At 36.5% G+C, this 26,871-nt stretch overlaps 1 protein-coding gene across 1 annotated transcript in view; it reads right to left on the minus strand.

Annotated features, from left to right (window-relative positions):
• The window catches only part of PTPRQ (protein tyrosine phosphatase, receptor type Q), a 268,160-nt gene that overhangs the window by 169,216 nt on the left and 72,073 nt on the right, over positions 1-26,871 (minus strand). Inside the window, exons 15-17 of the mRNA XM_027842510.1 lie at positions 17,666-17,848; positions 16,912-17,013; positions 12,956-13,076 (exon numbers count right to left, since the gene is read on the minus strand). Of these exons, the coding sequence (XP_027698311.1) occupies positions 12,956-13,076; positions 16,912-17,013; positions 17,666-17,848 (406 nt within the window). The remainder of the gene's footprint in view (positions 1-12,955; positions 13,077-16,911; positions 17,014-17,665; positions 17,849-26,871) is intronic.

Raw genomic sequence — 26,871 nt, forward strand, 5'->3', positions numbered from 1 at the left:
ATCCAGCAGAAGGGCTTTCATACTCCCAGGCATTACTTTGTTCCCACAGAGGCAGGCAAGTCTCTTTAAAAATGAGATTTTTAACTGAAAAATAGTTGGAAAGCTCATCATAATGAAAAATTATTGAACCAGTTCATGAGATTGTAGACAGACTGGATCAGGCAAATGAGATCCAACTGTCAACAGTTTCATTGGGCATAACTTTATAGATATGGTGGTGACAGCTTTCTTTACTATCACTTTTGACATACTATGAGATCTTTAAATAATTTTTATGCTGCATTTATCACTCTCAAACCAAAATGATCTGATCTAGTAACTCTATCCAATTCTATACTCTTTTCATTTGTCACAGGTCATCAAAATACTATGAATAGCTAATCAAATTTAACTCTGGAAAAAACTGATAATGTCGTAAAATAAACTACTTAAGTTACTTTCACATTGAAAATTTCATTTTAAAATATTTTAAATATGTATGCCTTCTTCCTGGAAAATCTACCAGAGCACTAAATCTCCCTAGACCCCCAAAGCCCTTAATATTTTAATAAATAATATAAAAAAGGAAGATAAAAATGTTGTTGTTGTTGTTACTATTGTTGATATTTTAAATAGGATAGAAAAACATCAATGTAAGGTACCCTGATATTTTTGGAGCTTATGTTAGTAGTTAAAGCCATTTCCTTACATGGTGTATCAAATCATAAGTTGTCATAATACAAATTTGGTGGTTCTATTATTGACAATTAAGAGAAATTTTCTCCAAAGAAACATGAGCAGTTCTGTTTCCTTTAAATTCTATTTGTTGTCTACAAATTCCCTGGTTCAGCTAGATTTTATGCAAAACTCAGACACTGTGATGAATACATTATTAATTAAGATAACCAACAAATCTTAAATGTGACAAACACCAATTAATGCCAAAAAAAACCCTAAATGAACAATGTAGTAACAGACTAGAAACACCTGATTATTGATTTTGAAATTATTTCAGAATCTGTTGACAGTTTTTACTAAGATCATCCAATGTTTAGAACAAACTTTTTCAAAAAAATCCAAGTTAGAAGAAAGGATAAAGATGAGAAGGAATAAACTATGTGTTACCATAAGCCCTCCACCATTTGTTTAAATATTCTAATGAAAAAATAGGGAGGAAGGAAGGAAGGAAGGAAGAAAAAGAAGTGAATGAATAATGACTATTATAAAGATTCTGATGTGATGTTAAATGAGAAATCTATAGAGTTCATCTATTGCATATGTGTGCTGGTAAATATTTAATAACTGACTTTCCTTCCCACAAAAGGATGAATGACATACTTTTAAGTTTAATCTGCATTGTTAATATTTTCTACATCATCTCATAAGTCTAGACAATCAATAAAAGAATAAATCTATATTATTTTGCTTGTATCATTGATGTGTAACATTTTCCAATTTCTTAGATGTAGATGCTAGCACTGAAAATTTGACAATTGGTTCTTGCAAGCTACAACGAGCCAACTCCAGCAGATTCTGTCTGTCTGTCTGTCTGTCTATCTATTGAGCTGAAAAGACAATACCAAAGATATATATGATTAGAAAAGGAGACAAACTGATCATGTAAGGGAAAGTGAGGGGATCACACTCTAAATATCATATGGGTACCCAGAATTACTAAAAAGAACCAGAGGATGACAGAGTCACGATCCAAAAAATCATGACAGGCTACCTTAACAACAACAAGAAGTTAGCTTTTATATAGCACTTTAAGGTTTTGCTGCAGGCTTTACAAATATTATCTCATTTGATCCACTCAACAATCATAGGAAATTGGTGCTATTATTACCTTCATTTTACAAATGAATCTGTATGAATGGATCGATCTAAAAAGATAAAATTCAGAAGCTATTTTTGCTTTCTTTTATTCCTTTTTTTAATTTGAGTCTTCTTGTACAAAATGACTAATATGGAAATGCTTTACATGATTGCACATGTATAAAATGTATTGGGTTGCTTACCATCTCAGAGAAGGGGGAGGGGAGGAAGGGACAGGATGTGGAACTCAAAACTTTTTTTTTTTGGTGAGGCAATCGGGGTTAAGTGACTTGGCCAAGGTCACACAGCTAGTAAGTGTTAATTGTCTGAGGCTGGATTTGAACTCAGGTCCTCCTGACTCCAAGGCCAGAACTCTATTCACTGCACCACTTAGCTGCCCCTGAACTCAAAACTTTTAAAAATTGTTATAAAAATTGTTTTAACATGTAATTGGGGAAATAATATATATTATTAAAAAGAAACAAATGTAAAGTTTTATAGATTCTAAAAGCCACTTCACAAGTACAGGATAGGAGAGTCATGGTTAGACAGCAGTTTGTCTCAAAAATATTACACTACAAACTAAATATAAGTCAGTAGGATGGTGTAGTAGCCAAAAAAAGTTAAGGCTATCTTAGGCTGTATTAAAGCCAGACCTCATGCAGAGAACCGTGTTTAGTTCTGGACACCTCAGTTAAGAGAGACTTTGACAAACTAGAGAGCATAGCAAAAAGAGGTCTAACCATGATGGTGACAGGCTTTGAGTCTATGTCATATGAAGATGTTTAACAGAAGAAGAGAAGCCTCAGGGAAATGGATTAGCTATCTTCAATTTTGCTTTCTTCAATATTGCTTGGTAGTGCAATGGGTAGAGCAGTGGGTCTGGAGTCTAGAAGACTTGAGTTCAGATCTGGCCTCAGACACTCATTAGCCATACGACCTTGGCCAAATCATTCAATCTGTTTGTTTCTGTTTTTTCACCTGCAAAATGTGGATAACAAAATAGTATGCATCTCACAGGGCTGTTTGTAATGCACTCTGCAAACCTTAAAGCACTATATAAATTATTTTATTTTTATTATTAAAAAAGAGGAATCAGACTTATTCTGTTTGACTCTGAGGTCAGAGCTCAATTTAGCTCTGATGCCAGAGAACATTTCCTAAAAATCATAGATACACAAAAATAAGATGGGCTTCCTTGAGGGGTGATAGGTTCCCCCTTCTTGGAGGTCTTCAAACAGTGGCTCCCTGATCACTTCAGTGGGGATTCCTTTTGGGATCTTGTTTCCGTCAGATGGCCCCTGAGGTCCTTTCCAACACTCCAATTATGTTTATTCTGGAAATTCCTCCAGTTTAGAGAAAAGGTCCTCCTCTCTGAAGACTTTACAGAAAGACATAGACAAGAATTATACAGGTTGAGAAGGTGTGAAAAGTCTGGGGATCTATATCCATGCATGGAGTAGAAACATTAATGAGAGCACAGATTCATCAAAATAAGCTTATGGCTTGGATTTTCTCATTGGTGGTACCTAAGTAATAAATAATTATCAGTTTTGAGGATGGGTGTATAAGTAGTTAAGAAGTCAGTTTGGCATTAATATGACAGTGGGCTGACAAAATTTTAGGAATAATGAGAAAAGTAGGGAAAATAACATTTATTTTCCTTTATTACAGTGTTCCCAAAGTCTTAGTACAGTCAAGTTTATTAACTATTATTATTAACTATTATTATTAACTATACTTCTTAACTATTATTATTAAATTAATTAACTATTAAGTTAAGCTACTAACTATTAAACTATTAAAGCTTAAGATTACTCGAAGACTTTTGGGACAACCTGGAGAGGCTAAGATGTTCTTCATAGCCACACTCTGCTCTGTGGAAAGAGGGGGCAGTTTAATAGGTCATAACAATCTGTTCCATTATCTTACTGTGGGCCTGTCCGGCTGCTGTTGGCTCAGGGACATTAATTGTCTCCGTGAAGCCGAGGATAAACTGAGCTATGGGAGATGATGTGGGGGCGGCTCCTTCCTTCTCTCCATTTAGTAATGTGCATTCCTCCATATGCAAGGGGAGAATCAGGCATAACATTTGATATTTTGGAGGATGTATTCATGGAATAATTAAGAACTATAACTAACCAGAGCAGAGCTCAATTTGATGGAATACAATAAAATCTTTAGGCCAAAAAAACAATCAATGTTTTGAAAGTACTTGTTGACATGCATTTGGCTGAGATGAGATCATAGAAATAATGCTCAGAATTTCTTATTGCCGGGAAATTAAGAAACTGCTTTCTATTAGTTGAATAATAATAAAATAAAGTTTTTACATGGTAGTATCTCTCACACTGTTTTATCAAGAAAGGTTAAACAAAATTCTTTTTGCCATTCATAAAGTACAGTAGAGATAGCTACTGTTTAGAAAGGCAGACTCATCATCAAATTGTAAACATAACTAGAAGGAACCTGGGAGGTCATCAAATCCAACACCCTCTTTTTTTAGATGAGAAAACTGAGGAACACAATTATTAAGCTGATTTACTCACAGTTACATAGCTGGTGTTTGAGGGAGGATTTGAACCCAGGTCTTTCTGACTCCAAATCCAGAAATCTAGTCATTATATCTCAAAAGCCAGACAGGGGTGAGTTAATATTAATTGGTTTCAAATAAAACAACAAAAAGGCAAGAAAGGTCCCTTAGTGATCACACAGTATACACTTTTACCTCCAGTTATAGGAGTACATGAGCGTCTTTTCAGAAAGATGAGTGTTGTCTTGGTATATTTTAAACTCCCTTTTCTTTATTCACCGTGTGGCAGCTAAGTTGCATACTGTGGAGAGAGTGGTGGACTTCTATTCAATAATGGCTCCTTCGAGTTAAAATACCTCTTCAGACACTTCTCTCAACCTCAGCTTTCTCATTTTAAAATGTGAGTAATAACAGCGTTTGCCTCACAGGGTTGTAGCAAAGATCAAATGAGACAACACATAGAAAGTGCTTGACCAACTTTAATAAGCACTAAATAAATGTTAGCTATTATTAAAAAGACTCACCACTCTCTCATGATGCCTTCATAGCATTTACTTATCCCTCAACTTTCTATTCCCCAGACCCAATGCTTTAGATTTTTCTTTTAATTAAAGGAACTGATAGTGGGAATAGATTAATAATATTAACAGTTTCAATAGAAATACTCTGAGTTGATAAGTTTTTTTGAACTTTAACAAATTAATTGAAATGCTGTGAAAAAAAGAAAAAAAACTAGAAACAAAGTGGGTGAGAAATGACTAAAAATTGTGTCATATGACCATGATAAAATACTACTGCACTGTAAGGAATGATTCAAATGAGAAATTCTGAGAAACATGAGAAGACTTGTGTGAATTGATGCACAGCAAAATGAAATAAATCCTGGAAAACAATATACACAACAGCCACCACCCCTACTCCCAAGCCAACCAGCTACCAAGTCTTATTGATGCCACCTCTGTAATCACATCTGTTGATTTGCCTCATCCTATCCCCCCACATAGCTACCATTCTGGTATAGATCCTCTTCATCCCTTACCTAGACTAGTGCAACAGCTTCTTAATTGGGTTCCTCTACTTCTTTTTTCCCCTTTCTAATTAATTCATTCTCCACAGAGCAGTCTGAGTAATTTTCCTAAATTGCATATCTGACCCTGTGAATCCTCCATTCAATAAATTCCATGGGATCTCTATTGCTTCTACGATCAAATATAAGTCCTTTTGCTGACTTTTTAAAGTCCTTCACACCATCAACCCTACCTAATTTCTGATCTAATTATACATTACTACTTTTTTTGCATACTATGTTACAGTTAAGTTGGTTTTCTTACTGTTCTTCACACGTGGTTTTCCATTTCCCTTCTCCAGATCTTTGCATTGGCTGTCTCTCAGACCTGGAATGCACTCTCATTTCACCTCCATCTCTCAGAATCCCTTGTTTCCTTGAAAACTATTCAAATATTGCCTTTTCTGTGACAACTTTCCCAATCCTCCCTCCTCCAGCTGGTAGTGGCTTCCAAATAACAAATAAACAAACAACAACAAAACCCCTTGCATTTATTTGCATATACTGATTGATGTATATATTGCCTCCTCAATAGAATTTAAAACCTTTGAAGGTAGGTACATTCTTGTCTCTGTATCTTCCATTAATCAATTGACTAATCAGTGATAGGTTAATCTTGTCAATATCAATATTAGGACTCTGATCTTATTAGCTGTGAAGAACTCATATTATTCTGCCAGGAATCAACTATATCAAGTCTTTTAAAAGTGGAATTTTTTTTTTTTTGTCTAGAACCATAAACTTTTTTTTCTCTCTCAGACATAAGCTGATGTTTCCCAAAATAAGTGTTGGCAAATAATTTTTCAAAATTTCATTTGAAAATCCAGGGTAGCAGATCCCACAAATGTCATCTAACTTAATGATATACCCGAGGCAATTGTAGAAGAAACCAGAGTCAGAAAATAATTCAAGTCTCCTGCCTCCAAAGACAGTAATTTGTCACTTTTGTTCCACTTTTCCTTCATCTATCATTCTCCCAATATATTTCCTTCAGTACCAGCTCTGCAAGGCTATGCCAGTCCCTGTATACAACTCACCCAGCTTGCCTCCATGCCTTTGTTTTTTGCCATACTCAAAAGTGCAATTTCCTACCCAGCTTTCCCATTGATCATCGATCTTTTTGAATTCCTACCCATCACACATCCTTTTGGAAATAGATTAAAATTCACTTTCTTTAGTGAGCCTTCTGAATTGCCCTTATCCCAATTTAGTTATTTCTTCAAGGTCTTCTCTGGATCAAATACTTAGCTTATGCAAATGCTTAAGCTACACAGGGGTCAGAGTCAGGGCTTTTACTTATCACCCATGCCTCAAACTCAAATTTTGTTTTGCCAGCTAGAGTGGACAACCTCCAGGGTCCTATTCCAATACCTCACTAGGGCAGAGAAATATCCCTGGTTTCTTAATGACTATGTCAATAGCATATCAAAGTTATGGCAGACCTTATAAAGCTAAAAAAAAAAAAAAGCACCATAGGCTTAAACTTAGAAAGGATCTTAGAGTCCACCTAATTTAATTTGCTCATCTTACAGATTTGGAAACTGAGGCCTAGAGGAAAAGTGATTTCACCAAGCTCCCTCAGGTTGTAGGTCATATAACTGGGATTTGAAACCATGTTCTCAGCCTCCAAATTCAGTACTTTTGCCACCATTTCATATTGAATTCACCATCACTATAATCTTCTTACTGGATAAAAGCTTTTGAAGTATTGCAATATATAGTAACTGGTATTTAGAAAACATCTTACAAACATTATCTTATGTGAACTTCATAGTGCCTATCATGAGTGTTCAAATACCAGGTCAGTCATTTATCACTTCTATAATACTGGGCATGTTCCTAGATCTAAAGCTCTAGATCTGAAGTCAGGAAGACATGGATTTAAATTCCCCCTCAGATGCTTACTAATGTCATCCTGTGCGAATTACCTAAGCTCCTTGAGCTGCAATTTCCTTATTTGTAAAATGACATCCTCGGGTATATCATTAAGTTAGATGACATTTGTTGGATCTGCTACCCTGGTTAATGATCTCTGTGACCTCTTCCAGCTCCAATTCTACCCTAGGAGTCCATGGGCCTCAGTTTCCTTAGCTGTAAAGTGAGAGGCCTCCAAGGTCCCTTCCTACTCCCCGCCTATGATTCAGTTATCTTCAATATGCAGCTGAGCAATCTAAAGCTCAGAGAAAGTTTAAATGATTTGCTCATCAATGTCAGAGAGGGCATATTTTGATACTGGGTCTCCCTCACATCAGGCTCATCACTATGCCAAAGAATGTCCCAACAATCACTTTGGATTGTAATATCCTTAGAAAACTCTATGTTTTTCTTAATTTTATGACTAGAAATTACACTAAAGAAGATGTAGTCTTTTCTGCTTTGCCACTGAAGCTTAAGGACTACTGGCCTTTCCATCCTCCTGTAGCTGATACTTCCTCTCTCTGTTGTCCCCCCTGATAAAAGTATGGGCTCCCGGGGGCTGGGACCGTCTTGTTTATTTGTTTGTATTCCCAGAACTTGGCACCATTCTTGACACCCAGGAAGAACTTAACAAATGCTTTTTACTCCTTCCTTCCTTCCTTTCTTCTTTTTCTTTCTTTTATTCATTCTTACATTCATTCATTCATTCATTCATTCATCTGCCATAAAGAGTTTACTAAGTGTCTATGTAATAACTGGCTGCTTTAACTTTGTCTAACTTCCATCCCAACTGAAAAGACATGATCAATTCTTTAGCGGCCCAATCTACTATACAGTTGGGGTCTTTCACCCCATTACCTTCTCAGTCAGAGAATTTCTTGTAGGAAATTGTTCAGTCATTCAGTCACGTCTGACTCTTCATGACCCTGTGAACCATGTCACACCAATAATGTCCATGGGGTTTCCTTGGCAAAGATACTGGAGTGGTTTGCCATTTCCTTCTCCAGTGGATTAAGGCAAAGAGAGGTTAAGTGACTTGTCCAGGGTCACACAGTAAGTATCTGAGGCCGGATTTGAACTCAGGTGTTCCTGACTCCAGGCCCAGCACTCTATCCACTGAGCCACCTAGCTGCCTCCAGTCAGAGAATTAGAAGACACTTTATAAATACGGTGATTACTTGAAATTGAGTACAATCACTGATGAAAAACAAATACTTCCATGATGCAGAGAATATTAATAAATGAAATGCAAGATAAGAATGAGAGACACAAATAACATCAGAGACAGCTAGGTAGCACAGTAGTTAGAATACTGGGCCTGGTGTCGGGCCTTCAAACCCAGTCATAAATACTTAATAGCTGTGTGACCTTGAGCAAGTCACTTACCCATTATCTACCTGGTTTCCTCTACTGTAAAATGGGGATAATTAATCTCACCTACCTCCCAGTGTTGTTGTGAAGAGCAAAAGAGGTAATATTTATAAAGTGCTATCATAGTAACTAGCACATAGTTAGCATTTAATAAATGCTTGTTCCCCTTCCATTATTATGTGGAAACTAATTAAATTAACATTGTAATCCCAGTAAACTAAAAATAAAATGTAACAGAAAGGCACAAGTGTATTTATAATTGATAAAAAAGACTATGGATTTTTAAAAAGAAGTCAATAGTTCTGGTCACTATAGTTGAACTACAATACTACTACTACTACTACTACTACTACTACTACTAATAATAATAATAATAATAACAATAATAATTGCAGTTATAATACCTGACATCTGTACAGTACCTTTAGGTTTATAAGGAAATTTATGTAATTATCTCATTTGACATCTTTTAGGTAGAAACTACAGGGATTATTATCTTTCTTTTAAAAATAAGAAAACTGAGTTCCATAATCATACTTTTCCACAGTCATGCAGCTAGTAAGCACCTGAGGAAGGATTTTAACTCCAGGTTATCCTGCCTCTACATCCAGCAATCTTTCCACTACACATATTACCTCTTATTTTATGTTTGTAAACATTTGGAATTTTATTTTAAAAATCGCAACCGTTAACATTGTAATAGTTCTCCTCCTGAGTCCCCGTACACTTATATTTGAGCATGCTCACAATGGTTTCTCATTGGTTTAGTCTTTGTTAAACAAACATCTTAAAAGAAGGAAAAGAAACTCAGGGCACTACAATATAATTTGTTTTAATGTTGTTCCATCAATAGTGAAAAATCCTAAAGTACAGAAGGGAATAATCACAATGTTTTGGTCAACATTATAAATATGGAATTCTAAATTTAAAATATTATTCCAGTTTAAAAAATAAATCTAGTAGCAAAGAAATGAAAAAAATTAATAAAGCACTTATTATATGCCAAGCACTAGAGATACGATTCTAAAAGTGAAACAGGCCCTACCCTCAAGAGCTTACATTTTCATGGTGGGAGATGGCATATAGAGGTATAAATATTTCTATACACGTAGGTCCTTTCCCCTTTTTTATGATCTCTTTGGGATACAGACCTAGTAGTGGTTTTGCTGGATCAAAGGGTATGCACAGTTTTATACCCCTTTGGTCATAGTTAAAAATTGCTCTCCAGAATGGGTGGATCGGTTCACAACTCCACCAACAATGCATAAGTACTCCAATTTTCTCACATCTTCTCCAACATTTGTCATTTTCTTTTTTTGTCATTATTAGCCAATCAGACAGGTATGAGATGTAGATGGCACATACAGGGCAGTAGTGGCCAGAGATGGGTGTTTTGATTTGCAAAGTCTCAAGGATGTTGAGTAGAACAATAGGGCAGTAGATTGAAATGTTCCTTCCAGACCCAACAGTAGAATGGATTTGATTATGGCTTCTAGAGCACTTCCTAAAACTGCAATCATATGATTATCTCAATATGGCAATAACATAACATGCCATAGTGAAAGTGTAAATCTTTAAGTTGAGTACCAAAAGAATATATTAATACCATCTAAAGGAAACATTCTAATACAACAAAAATGGGGCAAACAATGATCATTTCCTGGGTGATCTCTCACTCTCTCTCTCTCTCTCTCAGCAAGAAGCATTGCACCTTTAATGCAAAAATACCACAAATGCTTCCTCCTAAGAAATGTATCATACACAGTCCTCTGACACATAGGGTGATGGCTTCTTGCATGTCATAAAGTCTTGGAGGATTCTAGTAATTACAGAATGTCAGAACTGGAAAGGAACCATCTAGTCCTACTTATCTATGCCCCCTCTGAAGCATCTCCAATGTCTGCTTAAAGGCTTTCATAATGGACGAACCCATACCCCTGTACTTTCTGAGGCAGTGAGGATGTGATTTCATCAGGGTAGGCAACTCCCTGGTGGAAAGTTTCCCTACTGATGCAGGTAAGCATCTTCTCAGTAATTCATAACCCTAGAGAACCATGGGCGACCATCAGAGACTAAGTGACTCACCCAGGGTAACACAATTTCTATGTACCAAAAGCAAGTCTTGAACCTAGATCTCTCTGCCTCCTAGGCTGGCTTTCTGTCCTCTACACTCTCTTGTTTTTCACCAGTCCATCTTAACTCTGTTACCCTATGCCACTAAGAGTTGGAATTTTCCCCTCATTTCAAGCCTCAGTTTGCCTCTTTTTAACTTCTATCCATTGGTTCTAATTCTGCAATCATATGATTATCTCAATATGGCAATAACATAACATGCCATAGTAAAAGTGTAAATCTTTAAGTTGAGTACCAAAAGAATGTATTAATACCATCTAAAGGAAACATTCTAATACAACAAAAATGGGGCAAACAATGATCATTTCCTGGATGATCTAGGGCCAAACAGAACAGGGCTAATCCCCTGATATGGGTCCCCACTAGGCGAGGTGGGTCAACATATAAATATGGAATTCTAAATTTAAAATATTATTCTGGTTTAAAAAATAAATCTAGTAGCAAAGAAATGAAAAAAAATTAATAAAGCACTTATTATATGCCAAGCACTAGGGATACAATTCTAAAAGTAAAACAGGCCCTACCCTCAAGAGCTTACATTTTCACTGTGGGAGATGGCATATAGAGATATAAATATTTCTGTACACATAGGTCCTTTCCCCTTTTTTATGATCTCTTTGGGATATAGACCTAGTAGTGGTATTGCTGGATCAAATGCCTCATGCTTTGTGCAAAACATGACTCTGTGGGTCCCTAGCTGCCCTCCATGATATCACTGAAACAAAGTGCCTTCCCCTCCTTGGTAGCACAAAAATATTTTTCTTACAAATATATGTCACTTTAAGAAACAGACTGAAGCCTTAAAATGAGTTTCATTACTTATAAAAGAAAACCATGTTTTAAATTCACTAATGAAATAAGTGTCAGTGTGATAAGACAGGTTCAGGAAAACATTGGTTCAAGCCCTGTATATAGTCATGCAACCAGGGACAAGTCATTTAACATTACCTGTGTCCAAGGTTACAAAGAATAGCTGATCAGCATCAGTGGAAGTAATTTCCATATTAGGAGTTCCCTACAGTGATAAGGATTTATCAGGCCAAAAAAAACAAAAAAGGGAAACTTGATCTTTAAATAATCTAAAAAGTGTCCTTTTACAGTGTAAGAAACTGATTTATCTGGTTAGAAATCTCAGTTTTCTATCAATCTATTTATCCAGATACCTAGGGACAGCTCAGAAGCAAAGTGTATACAGCACTGGACCTGGAGTCAGGAAGACTCATAATTAATCTCATACACTTACTAGCTGTGTTACCCTAGGACAGTCACTTCACCTCTGTTTGCCTCAGTTATCTCTTCTGTACAATGGGGATAATAAGAGCACTCGCCTCCCAGGGATGTTGTGGGGATCAAATGAGATAATATGTGCAAAGTGCTTTAGCAGACTGCCTGGCACATAGAAAGCACTAAATGAATGTTAGCTATTATTATTATTATTATTATTATTATTATTATTATTATCATTATCATCATCATCATCAAGTTTTCTTAAAGTACAAAACTAGACCCTAACCATTATTTTTGCTGTCTTGTTGGAGACTTGTATAGGAAACTTCCAGCAGTTAAAGCCTTATCACCTCTACCTCAGCAACTGTTCTGTAACTTATACCAACATCTGGTCCCAACATCTGGACCTCGAAGAGACCTCAGAGGTCAACTAGTCCTACCTCCTCATTTTACAGATGAGGAAACTGAGGTCCAGAGAAATGAAGTGACATTTCAAGTGACACAACAAGTATCTGGGGCACCATTTGAACCCAGGACTTCCTGACTGCAAGGTTGGCTTTTCCTATAACACATTCCCTACAGCACATGGCTGCCCAGTATGTTATACACTCTATCTGGACTACATGAAACCAAAGGTCCCTTCCAGCTCTAAATCTAGAATCCTCTGAACATTTATGAAAATAGTATAGAGATTAAGGAACTCAGTTATTTCTATCGAAAAAATTGAAAACTTCATTTTACAAAAAAAAATTAACTCAGATTAATAACCTCGTTCCCAATATATTATCCAAGAGGTTCTAAAAGGAAAAAAAAAACCTGCATTCCTATTGTGTTACAGATTAATATTTGCTCTCAGAACTGTTTCCAAAAGAAAAAAAAAAAGGAAGAAGCAGAAGAAAAAAAGAGGATTTTACCAGACATAAACTGTGTAATAGAGGATAATTCCATTTGGCTCCAGGGGTGGTTGCCATGACAACTTCACCGTGACACCAGACAACTGTTTTACTGAGAAGTCTCGTGGAGGAGAACCAGGAGCTGAAAAGAGGGAGTGAGGGATACAATGTGCAATTAAGCATCATATCTGGAAGATGAGGTTAAAATGGAAACCTTTGGTTTGTTTTCCCACTCTAGTACTGTGTTAAGTGAACATTCCATATCAGCGCAGTCCAAGGGCATGGTAGACAGACTTGTTTACTTTTAAAATAAGATGATAAAGTAAGATTTTGCATGGTGGTGTTAAAACATCTGTTTCTGTGATTCAATGGAAAAAAAAATATTTCATGAGAAAAGAGAGTTATGGGCTTGTCACAGTGATTCACCCACTGCTCAAGAACATTTTGCTAACTTTTTGGACTTCCAATAAACGCAGAAATCTTTAGTGGTGTGAATAAATACACAATACAATGAGATGTTTCTCTAGCCTCGTAAAATCTGTACAAAATTATGTCTAAGAAGTGGTAATCCTACCTCCATCACTAAATCTATTGGCCTTTTCAAATAGGAAATGCGTTGTTATTTTGGCCATTTGTCATTAAGATTACAAAACAACATGAAAACCTCTTTATTAACCACCAACTTCCATGGATTTCAGAGGTCACATATTACCATGAAATAATCAAATAAAACGTAGCAAAGAGCTGATAGCCAACTTTTATTTTCCTTCAGATAACTAACAAAGACCTGGGTCATTTAAGTGATTTTCTGCATTATATATTTTTTAAAAATATGGTAACACACAGGTTGTTACACTGTTATTTCTTGATGAAATAAAATATGCCAAAACAACATGTAAATTAACATAGCTAAGTACTGATAGCCAATAATGACCACTGAAAGCTCAAAAGGACATTTTTCTTAACAGTTATAATGATGCTGACCTAGTATTAAAATATCACTCTGACTTTTTCAAATTTGAAGATTAAAAAAAGACTCAAGTTTTAACTTCAGGTTGTACTGACAATCAGACATGGAAATGAATAATAGAAGCACAGCTTCTAGAAAATCTACAGAGCATTTGTTCTGATCTCTGAACAGGCTAGTTGACTGACTTAGAGATAAGACCCCTCTACACAGTATTCCTGCCAGTTAGATGAAACTGTTACCTGATTTATTTCCTATTTATTTTTAGTTTTATTGCATTTTGTTTCTCTGAACATTCTCAGATATGTATGTTTCCATCATGTTAGTACTGACAGATTTTTCTGAACAGGGATTTATTGAATTCAGAATACTAACCAAAGAAAAAATGGTGACAGCTGTATTTAGTACTTTCAATTTGTTATTCTCAGTGGCAGGCGCTACAATAAAACTGCTATCAAATATTGAATGTCACAAGAATCCATACATCACTCAGAGATATCAGGTTTCTAAGATATTAATTGCTTTCAACTGAGAATTCTGTTTATGTCAATACAGTAGGATATGAATATTTAGTTCCACTGAAACGTGCGAGAAATAAATGAAGTCATGCTCATCAATGAAACCAAAGGATTTTTCATAAAATCTAATGTTTAGTTTATTGTGTTTATAGCATTTTACAATATATGTTGTTACTTATCTTGGATAATAAAAATTGTTTATTTAAAATATCATTACAGACAATTAGAACAGTGATAAAGTTGGGAGTCAAGACATGAATTCAGACACTGCGTCAGACACTACCAGAGTGACTCTGGATAAGTCACTTAACCACCCAGTCTCAGTTTCTTCAATAGGATATGAATATTTAGTTCTACTGAAACTAAAAAGAGGAAGATGAGAAAATATCAGCAAAATTAGTCAACATGCTGAAAAAGTCTGAAAATATATGCAATGTTTTGCATCCTTGAACTTCGCACTGGTGAAATGGGGCAGCCTTCTCATATTTCTCCTTAACAGCAAGCTTAATCTTGGGAACTCTGTAACATTTACTTGTGGTTGTTTGGGGGTGGTTGTTCTCTCCATTTATACCGTTATCATCACTATGTAGATCGTTTTCTTGGCTCTGCTTACTTTTCTCTGAATTAGATCATGTAAGTCTTTCCATGCTTTTCTATAGTCATCGTATTTATTATTTCTTAGAGCAGAGTAATATTTCATTGGATTCATCTAACACAGTCGGTTTAGCCATTCCCCAATAAATGGGCATCTATAAATATCTTGTGCTACTGTAAATATTTTGATATACATGGGGATTTTCCTCTTAAATGACCTCCTGACACTATATGTATAGTAATGGATAGGTCAAAGGAGGTCAAAAGGTATGGACATTTTGTTCACTTCATTTGTATGATTCCAAATTGTTTTCCAAAATAGTTTTATTAATTCAGAACACAAGTAGGTCTTTAATAAGTCATTCACTCACTCTCTCATTCAATTATAAGTAAGAACACTGAGTTCTAGGGAGTTAAATGATACACAGAAGTTCACATTGTCAGTTAATAGCAAGTGGTATTTTTATAGTTCTTAAGGTTTGCAAAACACACTCTTTACATTATCTTGTTCAACTGTCACAACAACTATATAAAGCAAAAGTAGCTAAGTAAACTAAGACCCAGAGGGACTACCCTAGGGACACATAGTAAGTGTCTGAAACAATGTTTGAACCCAGGTCTCCCTGACTCCAGCTTTCTCTCTCCTATGTCATGCTAGCCCTCAGCTTATGGCACAGACAGATTTAGAACCGGAGAAATAGAACTAGAAGATCTAGAATTAGCTCCCAATTCAGTGGGCTCCATTCTTGTATCTTCTGTTTGAATATCTTATAGTAATACCCAATGAACAAATTTAAAGTCTGAGTTTTCAGCATGGGTTTAAAATAGCTACTTGATGGCTATATAAATGGAATCTGAGAGTATGGTAGGAGAAATATCTGGCAGTGTCCCCTTCTGTGTGAATAGAGGTAGATTCTTTTCTTTCTTTAAAAGGGATTTTAAAATGGTCCTCTAGAATTGATTGGCTCAGGGCATTAAGGCTCTGATCTGGCTTCCTAGTCACCTGAGTATAAAAAAGACACGGGGATCTCCTAAGTTTTGACTGCCTAAGATGTGACTGGCAGAGCACCAGGGAAAGAAGCGATTTAGAGGCCAGGAAGTTGTACTCAACTGTATCAATGCCGTAACCCCAGATGAACATCTTTTCCGAGCAATGACCAAGTCAAGCTCCTTCTGTTAACTGTTCTATGAACTATGAAAGTCTCACCTGAAGCTCCCCCCCCCTTAGATAGGTCTTGTTCAGTTATTTTCAGTCATGCATGTCTGACTCTTCCTGATCCCATCTGGGATTTTCTTGGCAAAGATACTGGAGTGGTTTGTCATTTCCTTCTCCAGCTCATTTTAAAATGATGAAAGGGAAGCAAACAGAGTTAAGTGACTTGCCCAGAGTCACATAGCTACTAAGTATCTGAGGTCTGATTTGAGCTCAGGAAGATGAGTCTTCCTGACTCCAAGCCCTGCACTCTATACACTGTGCCACCTAGCTGCTCCATACAGACATACATACACGCACATACATACACACATATATGCACAAATATTTATATATATATTAATATATTATACTATGCATTGAGTCCTCCTACATATAAACTTAACTATACATACATATGTATACATATAGGTGAGTATATGCATATGTGTATGCATATGTATATATATACATAAATACATATGCATACATATATTATATGCATACAAATATTCATTGAATCTTCCTACATACAAATCTGAATTTACTCTCCTTTTTTTCACACACTGCTCCTCTGAAATCCTTTGAAAAATCCAGTGTCAGAATAAGACCAATACCTCCCTGTAGGTTGACAATATCATACCACATTAAGAGAAAATTTTTACCATATAGCAAACATGTTCTACTGAGATTGTGATGTACTCACCATCTTCTTCAGTCAGTATAGTTATAGGCATACTTCGGACTCCTTCTCCTTTAAGGGTACTCGCAGACACCTCAACTGTATAATGAGTATATTTCTTCAGTTCTAAATAGGGACAAAGTGGATAATTCATCATGGACCACAGTGATCTGGATCACATAAAGTATAACCATCTTTCATTATTAAAATCAAATAAGCATCAGAAATCTTTAACTACACTACCTCCTACAATGAAAGTAAAGTTGGAGGAAACTCCAAGGAAAAATAGAAGAAACAACAAATGCATCCTGGGGATCCAGGACCAAATCTCCAATGGCTTGCTCTAAATTATATTTGAGAAGTAGCTATGTCACATCCTGACATCTTAGGCAAATAATCCAATGATATGAAGACACATACTGATTGGATGATTCCAGGAAAGTCATTTCTTTCTAGTGTTCTAGGGATCTCTCTACAATGCTAAATTGCAAAGAAGGTGCCATCTTGCATTGACAGAGGGAAATTCCCATATCCATGAAACCATTGGTCCAGTCCCTTTCCCTATCTTCCTATTTGTTAAACTTTGATATATACATGATCCCATAGAACTTTGCTATTCAATATAAATATTAATAGTGCTGAATCTTTATAAAACTTTCAATTTTCTTTGACTGATAGTATTAAATGAAAATCATGTTAAATACTCACTGGAAAGCTCCCAATTTAAAAAAAAATTCTACACTATCAGCTGCAGACCTTCAGTTTCTTTTGTACTCACCTCTAATGTTCTGTGACAGCTTTGTTGTGTTTATGGTTCTTTCCTCATTTTCATTATTCCTTTTGAGATAAATGGTATATTTCTGTATGATCCCATTGGGAATTATTGGAGGGAGGAATGAGAGCTCAATTTCTCCAGAAGAAACATTCCGATAGGTGATATTTTCAGGTGCACTGTCAGGAACTAACAGCAAGAAAAATAAAATGTAAAAAAAACATGCAATTTGCAGACTTTTTTGTGAATTTACATTTTTAGCAATACAGCTTGCTGCTGCACAATAAAGGCTGAGGACAGACCTCTTTGGTTAAATTGCATAGGATCAAATGAGATGATATTTGTAAGGCACTTAGCACAGTGTTTAATATGTAGTTGGCACTTAGTAAATGCTTGTTTCCCTCCCCCTTCCCTAGTAAGAAAAAATTATCTTCTATATTCCAGCCTCCTTATTTTTTTGCTTCTCCTCCCTTAGAGGCATCTCTTAGTAGCTCTTCTTAATGGATATATCCCTTGAAGATCCAATGCCTTCCTGCTTTCTACCTATTTCAAACGAGTCTCTTAGTAACAGAGTTGAATCTAATTTAAGTTAAGTTGTAATTGAATAATGGCATTTTAACTATTCCTACTAGAGAGAGTATTAGCTATGATTAGAACTAGACATACTTTCTCCTGGTCCCATGCATTTGAATAGTCCATCCCCCCATGCCTAGTATGCATTGCCTTCTTATTCTAGCATTAGAAATCCACGATAACACGGCTCTAGCTTACCTTTCCAGATACACATTATTCTCTCTCACCCACTCTACAGCCCATCCGGTAGAGCCTTCCTGCTTTTATTCACACATGAGATTCCATCTCCCACCTCCATGACTTTGTATAGGTACATGCCCAGAACATACTCTTTCCTCAATTCAATTTCTTGGAATCCTGGTACAACTGGAAATAGTACTAGCTCTGATTGTTAATATCTTCATGACCTTGAATAAGTCACAATCTCCCTAGGACTCCATTTCCTTATCTGAAAAATTGAAGTGTTTAGACTAAACAGCTTGTGATGTCTCTTCCAGGTGTAGGTTTATGAGCTCATGAGGTCTCTCCTGATTGCCCCCTCCATCTCATGACCTTGTTTCTATTTTGTTTTCACTTGCTTGTGTACATGTTGTTTTCCTTGCTAGATTGTAAGCTCCTTGAGGGTAAGGGACAGTTCATTTGATTTCTTTGTATCTTCAGGACCTAAGTAGGCATTTAAGAAATGTTTGTTGATTGATTGATAGCTTTGCCTCTTAAATTTTTCACTCTACTTTTATGCTCAGATCAGATACCACTTCTTTTATGAATTGATTCCCTTAGTTGATACTATACTTTAGATATCCATAGAGCACTTTATCTGAATCCCTCTCTCCTTTGCCCCCTTCATTCCATATTTTTATTGATTCCCTTGGTTGATACTATACTTTAGATATCCATAGAGTACTTTATCTGAATCCCTCTCTCCTTTGCCCCCTTCATTCCATACTTTGTATACTTTCTTGTGCACGTACTATGTTTTCCCCTCCCACTCCTAATAGAATAGAGACTCTTTGAGGACTAGTGCTCTTTTGTTTCTATATTCCCAAGCACAGTGAATGTTGTGCATTCAGTAGGCACTTCACAAATGCTTGTTGAATTAAATGTAATTATCCCAGGGAAACTTGCATTTTAAAAGAATCAGAATACACTCAAGGTAGATTTTCAGGCATTTTCAAAGAGGCAGGAGGGGCAGTTTAGCAGGCCACAGAATCCCCAAAAACCTCTGAAATTTCTCCATGGAAATCACTTGTTCAATGTGTACTGATGTCTCTACAGGGCAGTTATAGGCCCCTAAAATATGAGATGGAACAGGGGAGGTGCTTCATCAGTCCTACTCTCTTGCTAATGCTCTATCCCTTCAGTGTTCAAGGAAAGAAGAGCAATAAAGATGCAAAAAAATGTTAACAATCCCTCAAACTAAATTCCTTAACCAAGAATAACAATGATTGACATTTACATAAGGCAATCAATCAAGTAGCTTCGGCCTGAAGCTTGATAAACTACCTTATCTAATGAATAAAAATTAAAGATGCTGGTGATTCTGTTGAAAGTTTCATTCTGAGTTTAAGAATAAGAAACCTGCAGATTTGGAGAAAATGAGGATGAAAGAGGGCAATGAGAAGAAAAGGGAACAGTGAGAAGAAGCAGGGGAGGAGAGGGGAGCAAAAATAAGGTAGCTGAAAAATTGGAGAATTGGATTATAGGATCATTGATTAAGAGCTAGAAGGGGCATTGGAAGTCAATTAGGTCAACGCCCTTATTTCATAGCTGAGGAGACAGAGGCCTAGGAAATCCTGATTAAATGAGCACGGTTATCCAATATTTCCCCTACACAGCCTTTTGTTGTCTTTCTCCTGAGGTGAATTTAAGTCAGATTATTTTTATGAAATAAGGTACAGAGAAGATGCCAACCTGCATTGGTAGAAGGAATTTCCTTACCTAAGAATTCTCTACACTAATGAAATCACAGGTCCATTCCCTATCTCTATCTCTGTCCATTTTTCTATGAAACACCATGTTGGTCCACTGTGACTTAGTAAACATGAGAGGTTGAGTCAAATAGAACAGTATTTTCCAATTCAAAGAAGTCAATGCCACAGGCCAGATTCCAAAACAAAACAAAACAAAACAAAACAAAAAAAAAAAACAAAAGTAACTGTAAAGGTCGGAAGGTCATGGAAATGTCTTGGTATTCATGTAGGAGAGGATCATCATATGAAATGCATTCTCTTCTAAATTAACTTAGACCCAAGCTTTATGTAATATTTTAAATAAGATGGGACTGTCACCACTACAGACTGATTCAATGGAAAGAATGCTGTATTTGGAGTTGCAGTATTTGAATCTGAATCCTGTTTTAACCAATTACTACCTGTCTATGTGGCAAGTTCCTTCCCGTCTTGTGGCTTCAAGTGCCCCATCTGTAAAATTAGGGATCTCTTCTAGCTTCAAATCTATGAACTGTTATACATTTATTACCCTCTACTACCAAGAAAAGAAACTGAGACTAAAGTTTGACCTGGCATCTGTGTGTTCCTGGTATGATAAGACTTATATAGGTAAAGATACACTAATGTAGTAAGTTGTCCCTCTCATCATTCTGTGCTCTTTTTCAGAACTTCACAGACGTTCCCGAGAACCTAGAAATGAGACAATCATTCTCTCATTGACCTTTTTAAAAAAAATTTGGTACAGAGATGTATATATGACTAAACTTAACAGCTCATTAATGAGAGCCATGATGAGAATATTCAGTACTTGGTAGAGTACATATAACTGAATTATTAACTCTCTATTAACTGAATTTACAAAAGACAACTTTTTGGTAGGGAATGGTAAAGATGGGGAATTGGATGGAATATTTAGCTCATTTGCTTTTTAAATTAAGACCAGGAAACATAAAATGTTTGTTCAACAAAACATTAAAATAAGCTACATTTCAGTTTTATATTGTGATCAAGTAAGAGAGGAAAAGAGACAAGAGAATAAAAGTATCTTTATAACAAAAGAAATTTTTTTTAAAATAAAGGAAAGGGAGAAAGGAGAAGAATGAGAAGAAGGAGAGGGGAGCTGAAATGTGGATATAAGAGAGAGGGGGAAAGAATGGAGAAAGAAAAAGAGAAAGAAAATGGAGAATGTGAGGGGGAAGGACAGAGAGAGAAAGAAGAGAGAATGGAAAGAAAGAGGGAAGAAGGGAGGGAGGAGGAAGGTAGGGCAGAGTGATATAGGAGAGAGAGAAAGAGAAAAAGTGGGAGAGACTGACAGAGACAGAGAGAGGTAGGGAGAGGGGAAGTGAGAGAGGAGAGAGAGACAGAGACAGACAGAGACAGAGAGACAGAAAGAGATACAGAGAGAATCAGGAGAGAGAGATTAGAAAGAGAAAGGGAGGTAAATAGGTATGAGGGTAGCTAAGAAAGAGAGATACTAGAAGGAGGAAGGGAAAGGGGAAAGAGGCAGAGACAGAAAGAGGTAGGGAGAGAAGTAGGGGAAACAAAGACAAGAGACAGAACAGAGAGAGAGTGAGAGAGAGAGAAAGAGAATGGAAAGAGGGAGGAAAGAAGGGAGGCTGGGAGGATGAAGGGTGAGATCAAGAAAGCCACATAGGAAGAAAAAAAGAGAGAGAAAGCTTATGCTCAGTAGCCTGTAAGGTAATTGTGTTAGGGGTAAACTATCCTTATCATTTCCTGCTGTTCATTTAGCCTATGAACATCAAAGTTAAAATCTCTTATCATTACGTTTTGTAATTCTGAGTCTTTCTCCAACAGCTTAGAATTGCAAGTTCTACATTTGGAAAGAGTGAGTCTGGTTTTAATTTGAAACTTCAAAGTTTACTTTTTAGATGAAGTTTATTTCCCCATGGAATTCTGAAGGTCTTGTATGTGAGTGAAGGAATTACATACTTAAGTTTTATACATTTACTTTGTAACACTATTGGTGGTGTGTGAGAGTTCCTTTGACATTAAAAACCTGTCAGATCTTTGTGGTTGTGGGAAACTGGGGGCTGATTCCATTGCCTGAGGGTTACATTTGAAGCTACGATTTATTTCATTTTCCCAAGTATATGTATGTGTGTGGAGGGTGTAGGAGTGGGGGTATAATTATTTATTTGATCCTAAGTTTGGAGTTTTGAATGAGCCTGTGGCAAAGGGTGAGGAGACCTGACAGTGGATGAAGACAGTGCAGTTGGCAGCATCAGTGGCGTGGCAGAGGGCAGACATTTTATGATGTGGATTCTTTAACAAGCTTCTAGGTGTTGCAAGCTTGGTTCCAGTGGCCAAGTGTTCCCTTAGGAGGGAAGGGGGTAGCTAGAATGGATGGAAGTTGCTGGCAGTAGTTGCTTTTTTGTGATCAATGCAAGGACAGTGAAGATTAACCTTTTTCCTGTTTCTTGTCAGCAACAGGTATTTTCTACATTATTTTCTCTACTTCTTTAAGCGTTTTCTATTTTCTATTTCTATATCCTGATTTTGTCTAATACAAAAATATGATAATAGTGGTGCATATTTGTAGGCTAATTGTATGTAAAATGGGAAAGGCAGTAGAAGATGTCAGTGAATACCTATGAATACAGAATTAAAACCAGAAGAAAGGTCAGCACATTAGCTTAAAACACACAGGATTCCATACTGGCTTGGGGGCTCTGAGCTATGTTCATGAGAAACATTTATAGTTTTGATTTTATTAATAATTTTCATGAGATTTTAAGTAGCAAAGACAGACAATCCATAGGAATCAGGAACATCAGAACTCCTGGGCTAGTAGAGTCAGAAATATATTTAGATTTGGGTGGTTTAAAAACGCTGATGCCTCAGAAAAGCTCCAGCTCCTGAACTGAGAGAAGGAAGTTAAGGCATAGTTTGGTATGTATCAGGCGAAGGTTGTGTCTCCTGGAATGAGAAGGTGGTAGTCTGGAAGGAATCTGCCCCATCCACATTTCTACAGTGGAAGCAATCTAGCCAAGTGAGCAAACATCCCTTAATCTTTCTTTCTCTTTCCAAACAAAATACACCTAACCCTGGACAGACAATGACTGGGGTGGGTCACACAACATAGAGGCCAGTTTGTGAATAGGCACTGAAGCAAGAGAAGAACTATGACTGGTAGTCAATAAAAGCTGAAGGATTTCTGTTTAAATGCCCATCTCTTCTCTAGGGTGCCAAGAAGCACATTTAATGGCCCTAGACTTGGTTTCCCTTCCCTGGATGTTCACATATCCTCTCTCACCTGGGCTCTGGTCACCAACTACATTCCAGGTAAATATTAGAATAACAAATTTAAAACTTGAAAGAAGTTTAGTGTTATCTAGTATGACTCCACTCCTCTCCATTTTATACATGAGGAAGTTGAGTCATCCCAGAGAGATTATATAAATTGCCCAAAGTCACATAGCCAGTAAGTGTCAGAGGTAGGAACTGAATTCAGGTCATGTGACTCCAAATTTTATGTTCATTGCACTGTATTAGGCTAAGGTAATAGGCTGAAACAGATCACAATGCAATCAGTTCAATAATAATCAAAGCTAACATTTGTTTGGCACTTTCAGGTTTACATAGTACTTTACATATGTCATCCCATATATTATCTCCATTTGACAGACGAGGAAACTGAGAGTGAGGGTTAAATGACTTTCCCAGGAATCATAAGCTAGTAAGTATAGCCTGAGGCAGGCTTCAAACTCAGCTCTTCCTAATTGCTACTCTATCTGTTTTGTCTTCTAGTTGTTCATTTCCTCAAAAGGAAGCAAAGTGAAGAAAAAGCCCCCATTCATAATAACTCTAGGCCACAAACCCTAGAGAGGAATGAGCACATGCCAACATGTCAATAAAGTACTTTCTCACTGGCTGTCGTACCCATCCAGCTAACCAACCAACAAGAGAGTTGTTTGTAATGTTTGATATATGAATGTCCCATCAAATCTGGGACCTTTTAATTTGCCAATTCTCTTCACCCTTAGCTGAAACATTCCTAACATCCTCTCCTAATATCTCCACAAACATCCAGTGCCTACCACAAGAGACATTGGGATTCAGGGACAAAGATAGAATTAGACTTAAAATTAAGAAAACCTGTCTTGATTCTAGCCCATACTAGCTGGGGGAGTCCATTGACTTTATTTAACCTCTTCACCACCTCACTTCCTCATCTTTAAAAAAGGGGATAATGAGATTTGTCCTGCTTGCCTCACAAGTTTGCTTAGAGGAAGGAGCTTTGTAAACCAAGCACTACATAAATGTGAACCATTAGGATTACCACAGTGCTTTCTTAGGCATAATAGTATCCGAAAAAAAAATAATGATATGGTTGGTTGATCCGAATCAATGCAGTCTGTGAGTTTCATTCTGTGGATCTCCTCAGAGAAATAGTTTTATTATGTTTTGTAAATGTGTGTGTGTGTGTATATATATATGACATATATATGACAAACAGAGACAGAGACACAAAGAGAATACTATACCTGAAGACTTAAATAGATACTCAAGTAAAATAAAGTAAATCATTTTCCCCAAAGCCCTACATTAAATAAGACTAAATTTGCATTTAAAATTTAAATATTTGAAAAGTTTTTGTCATATAATTTAAAAATATTATCATGGGAGGAGATCTGGAAAAGACTTCAGAGGCCAACAAGCTCATTCCCCTTATTATACTGGTAAGAAGACTGAGACCCAGAAGGTTAAGTGACTTGCCAAGGGTCACATACTTCATAAGTGTCTGAGATGACATTTGAAACCAAGTCTTCCTGACCTGAAACCCATTGCTCTATTCACTTACCAGTATGCTTCTCCTTATTTTAACAAAAGAATGAGCTGTGTGGGGATGCCATTAACTATAGGATAAAATATAAACTCCTTAGTTGGACATTTAAAGCCCTCCATAATTATCACTCCAACCTATCTTTCCAGCCTCATTTCAAACATTTTCATTAGTCCCATGTTCCATTCAAATTAGACTGCTCCCTGAGCTTGACGTTATATCTGCTACATTTAAACACCCTCTTCATCTCCACCTCTCAGACGCCCTGTCTTCCTTCTTGGCTCAGTTTAGGAACCATCCCTTCTAAGGAAAAAAAAAAAAAAAAAACAAACTTCCCTGATCTTCTTATTGGGACATATTCTATCCTTCCTCAAAATCCCCTGTATCATCCTTTACTACATGCATACTGTATCACTTCAGAAGAATGTAAGCTCCATAAAGGTAGGGACATTTCATTTTTATAGCTATATTCCCAGAATCAAGCACAGCAAAGTTGTCCATAGAAAGTATTTAATAAAAGATTGTTGGATTGAACTCTTAAACCCTGGGCTCGAAAGTGATCTTTTCAAGTAAGGATTTTCCGTCATCATTTTGTACAATATTCACTGATTCATTTAGCTAATGTGTATTGATCATCTCTTACATTTAGGACATTTGGCCAAGAGTTGTGAGAGATAAAAAGATGAAGATAAGAGGATCTTAGCCCTCAGTCAACTTAGAGCTCATAATGGGAGGGTTTTTTGTTTTGCTTTGTTTTGTTTTTCTGGATAAGACCTGTCATTGTATTGGCATAGAACTCCCAGTGAGGAAACTCTCTCTATTAATGCAGATTCAGAACTGTTCTGCAGTCTTAGTTGCCTGAAGGACTGAGAAGTTAAATGACTTGTCCAGACTCCCAGAATTAGCATGAATCAGAAGCAGAACTTAAACCCAGCTTGTCCTGTCTGGGAGGCCAGCTGTCTATCCATCACTTCATCTGCCTCTTCTGGGAGTTTAGACACATAAAAATTACTATAACATAGGGCAAAATGGAAAGTATAATTAAGAGAGAAAAAGACAATGTGTTTAACCCAGATAAATTTTGCCACAATGAAGTACTGTCACTGCGAATGTCTCCTGTGCCTTTCTTGTCTCATTGGGCAGCCAACCTAACGGCTGTAATACTAACTGAGGATGTGACGTAGTGGATGGATGGTCAGAGTCAGGAAGACTTGAATTCTAATCCTACCTGTGACATCTCTGGTTGTGCTGTTATTGCAACTTATTGGCTGGTTGGCAGCCCTTTGAGTCTATAAGTTGCAGAGAAGGTGCCCACCTGCACTGGTAGAGGGAATTTCCTCAGCTGGAAATTCCCTATAGCAATGAAATCACAGGCTCAGTCTTATCTCTATCCTACTATTTGAATTATAACAAATTATGAATACTGGGGATCTTTAATGCCATGGTAACATCAATGCTTTAGCAGGCCTTTGATGATATATGTATGTGTGGATAGATAGATGGATAGGCAGATAGATACACAAATATATGTATATATACAAGTATATACATAGACACATATATAAAAGCATATTATGTATGTATGATGTATATACACAGTATATGTATACATATGTGCATATATACACAAACACAGCTATACATGTATGTATATAATATATTGTAGATACGCATACACACATATGTGTATGTACATGTATGTGTATACATATGTGTATATATACGTGTATAAGTATGTGCACACACGCGCATATATTACTGTGCATGTATGTGTATATATGTGTGTATTTGTGTGTATATAGATGTATGCAAATAGCACATATATACACCGCATATACAACACATATATAAGCATATCACACACATGTATATTTGTCTGCACAAGT

Source organism: Vombatus ursinus, unplaced genomic scaffold (genome assembly GCF_900497805.2).
Source record: "Vombatus ursinus unplaced genomic scaffold, bare-nosed wombat genome assembly UNPS02014874.1, whole genome shotgun sequence".
In the NCBI taxonomy this organism is placed as follows: domain Eukaryota; kingdom Metazoa; phylum Chordata; class Mammalia; order Diprotodontia; family Vombatidae; genus Vombatus; species Vombatus ursinus.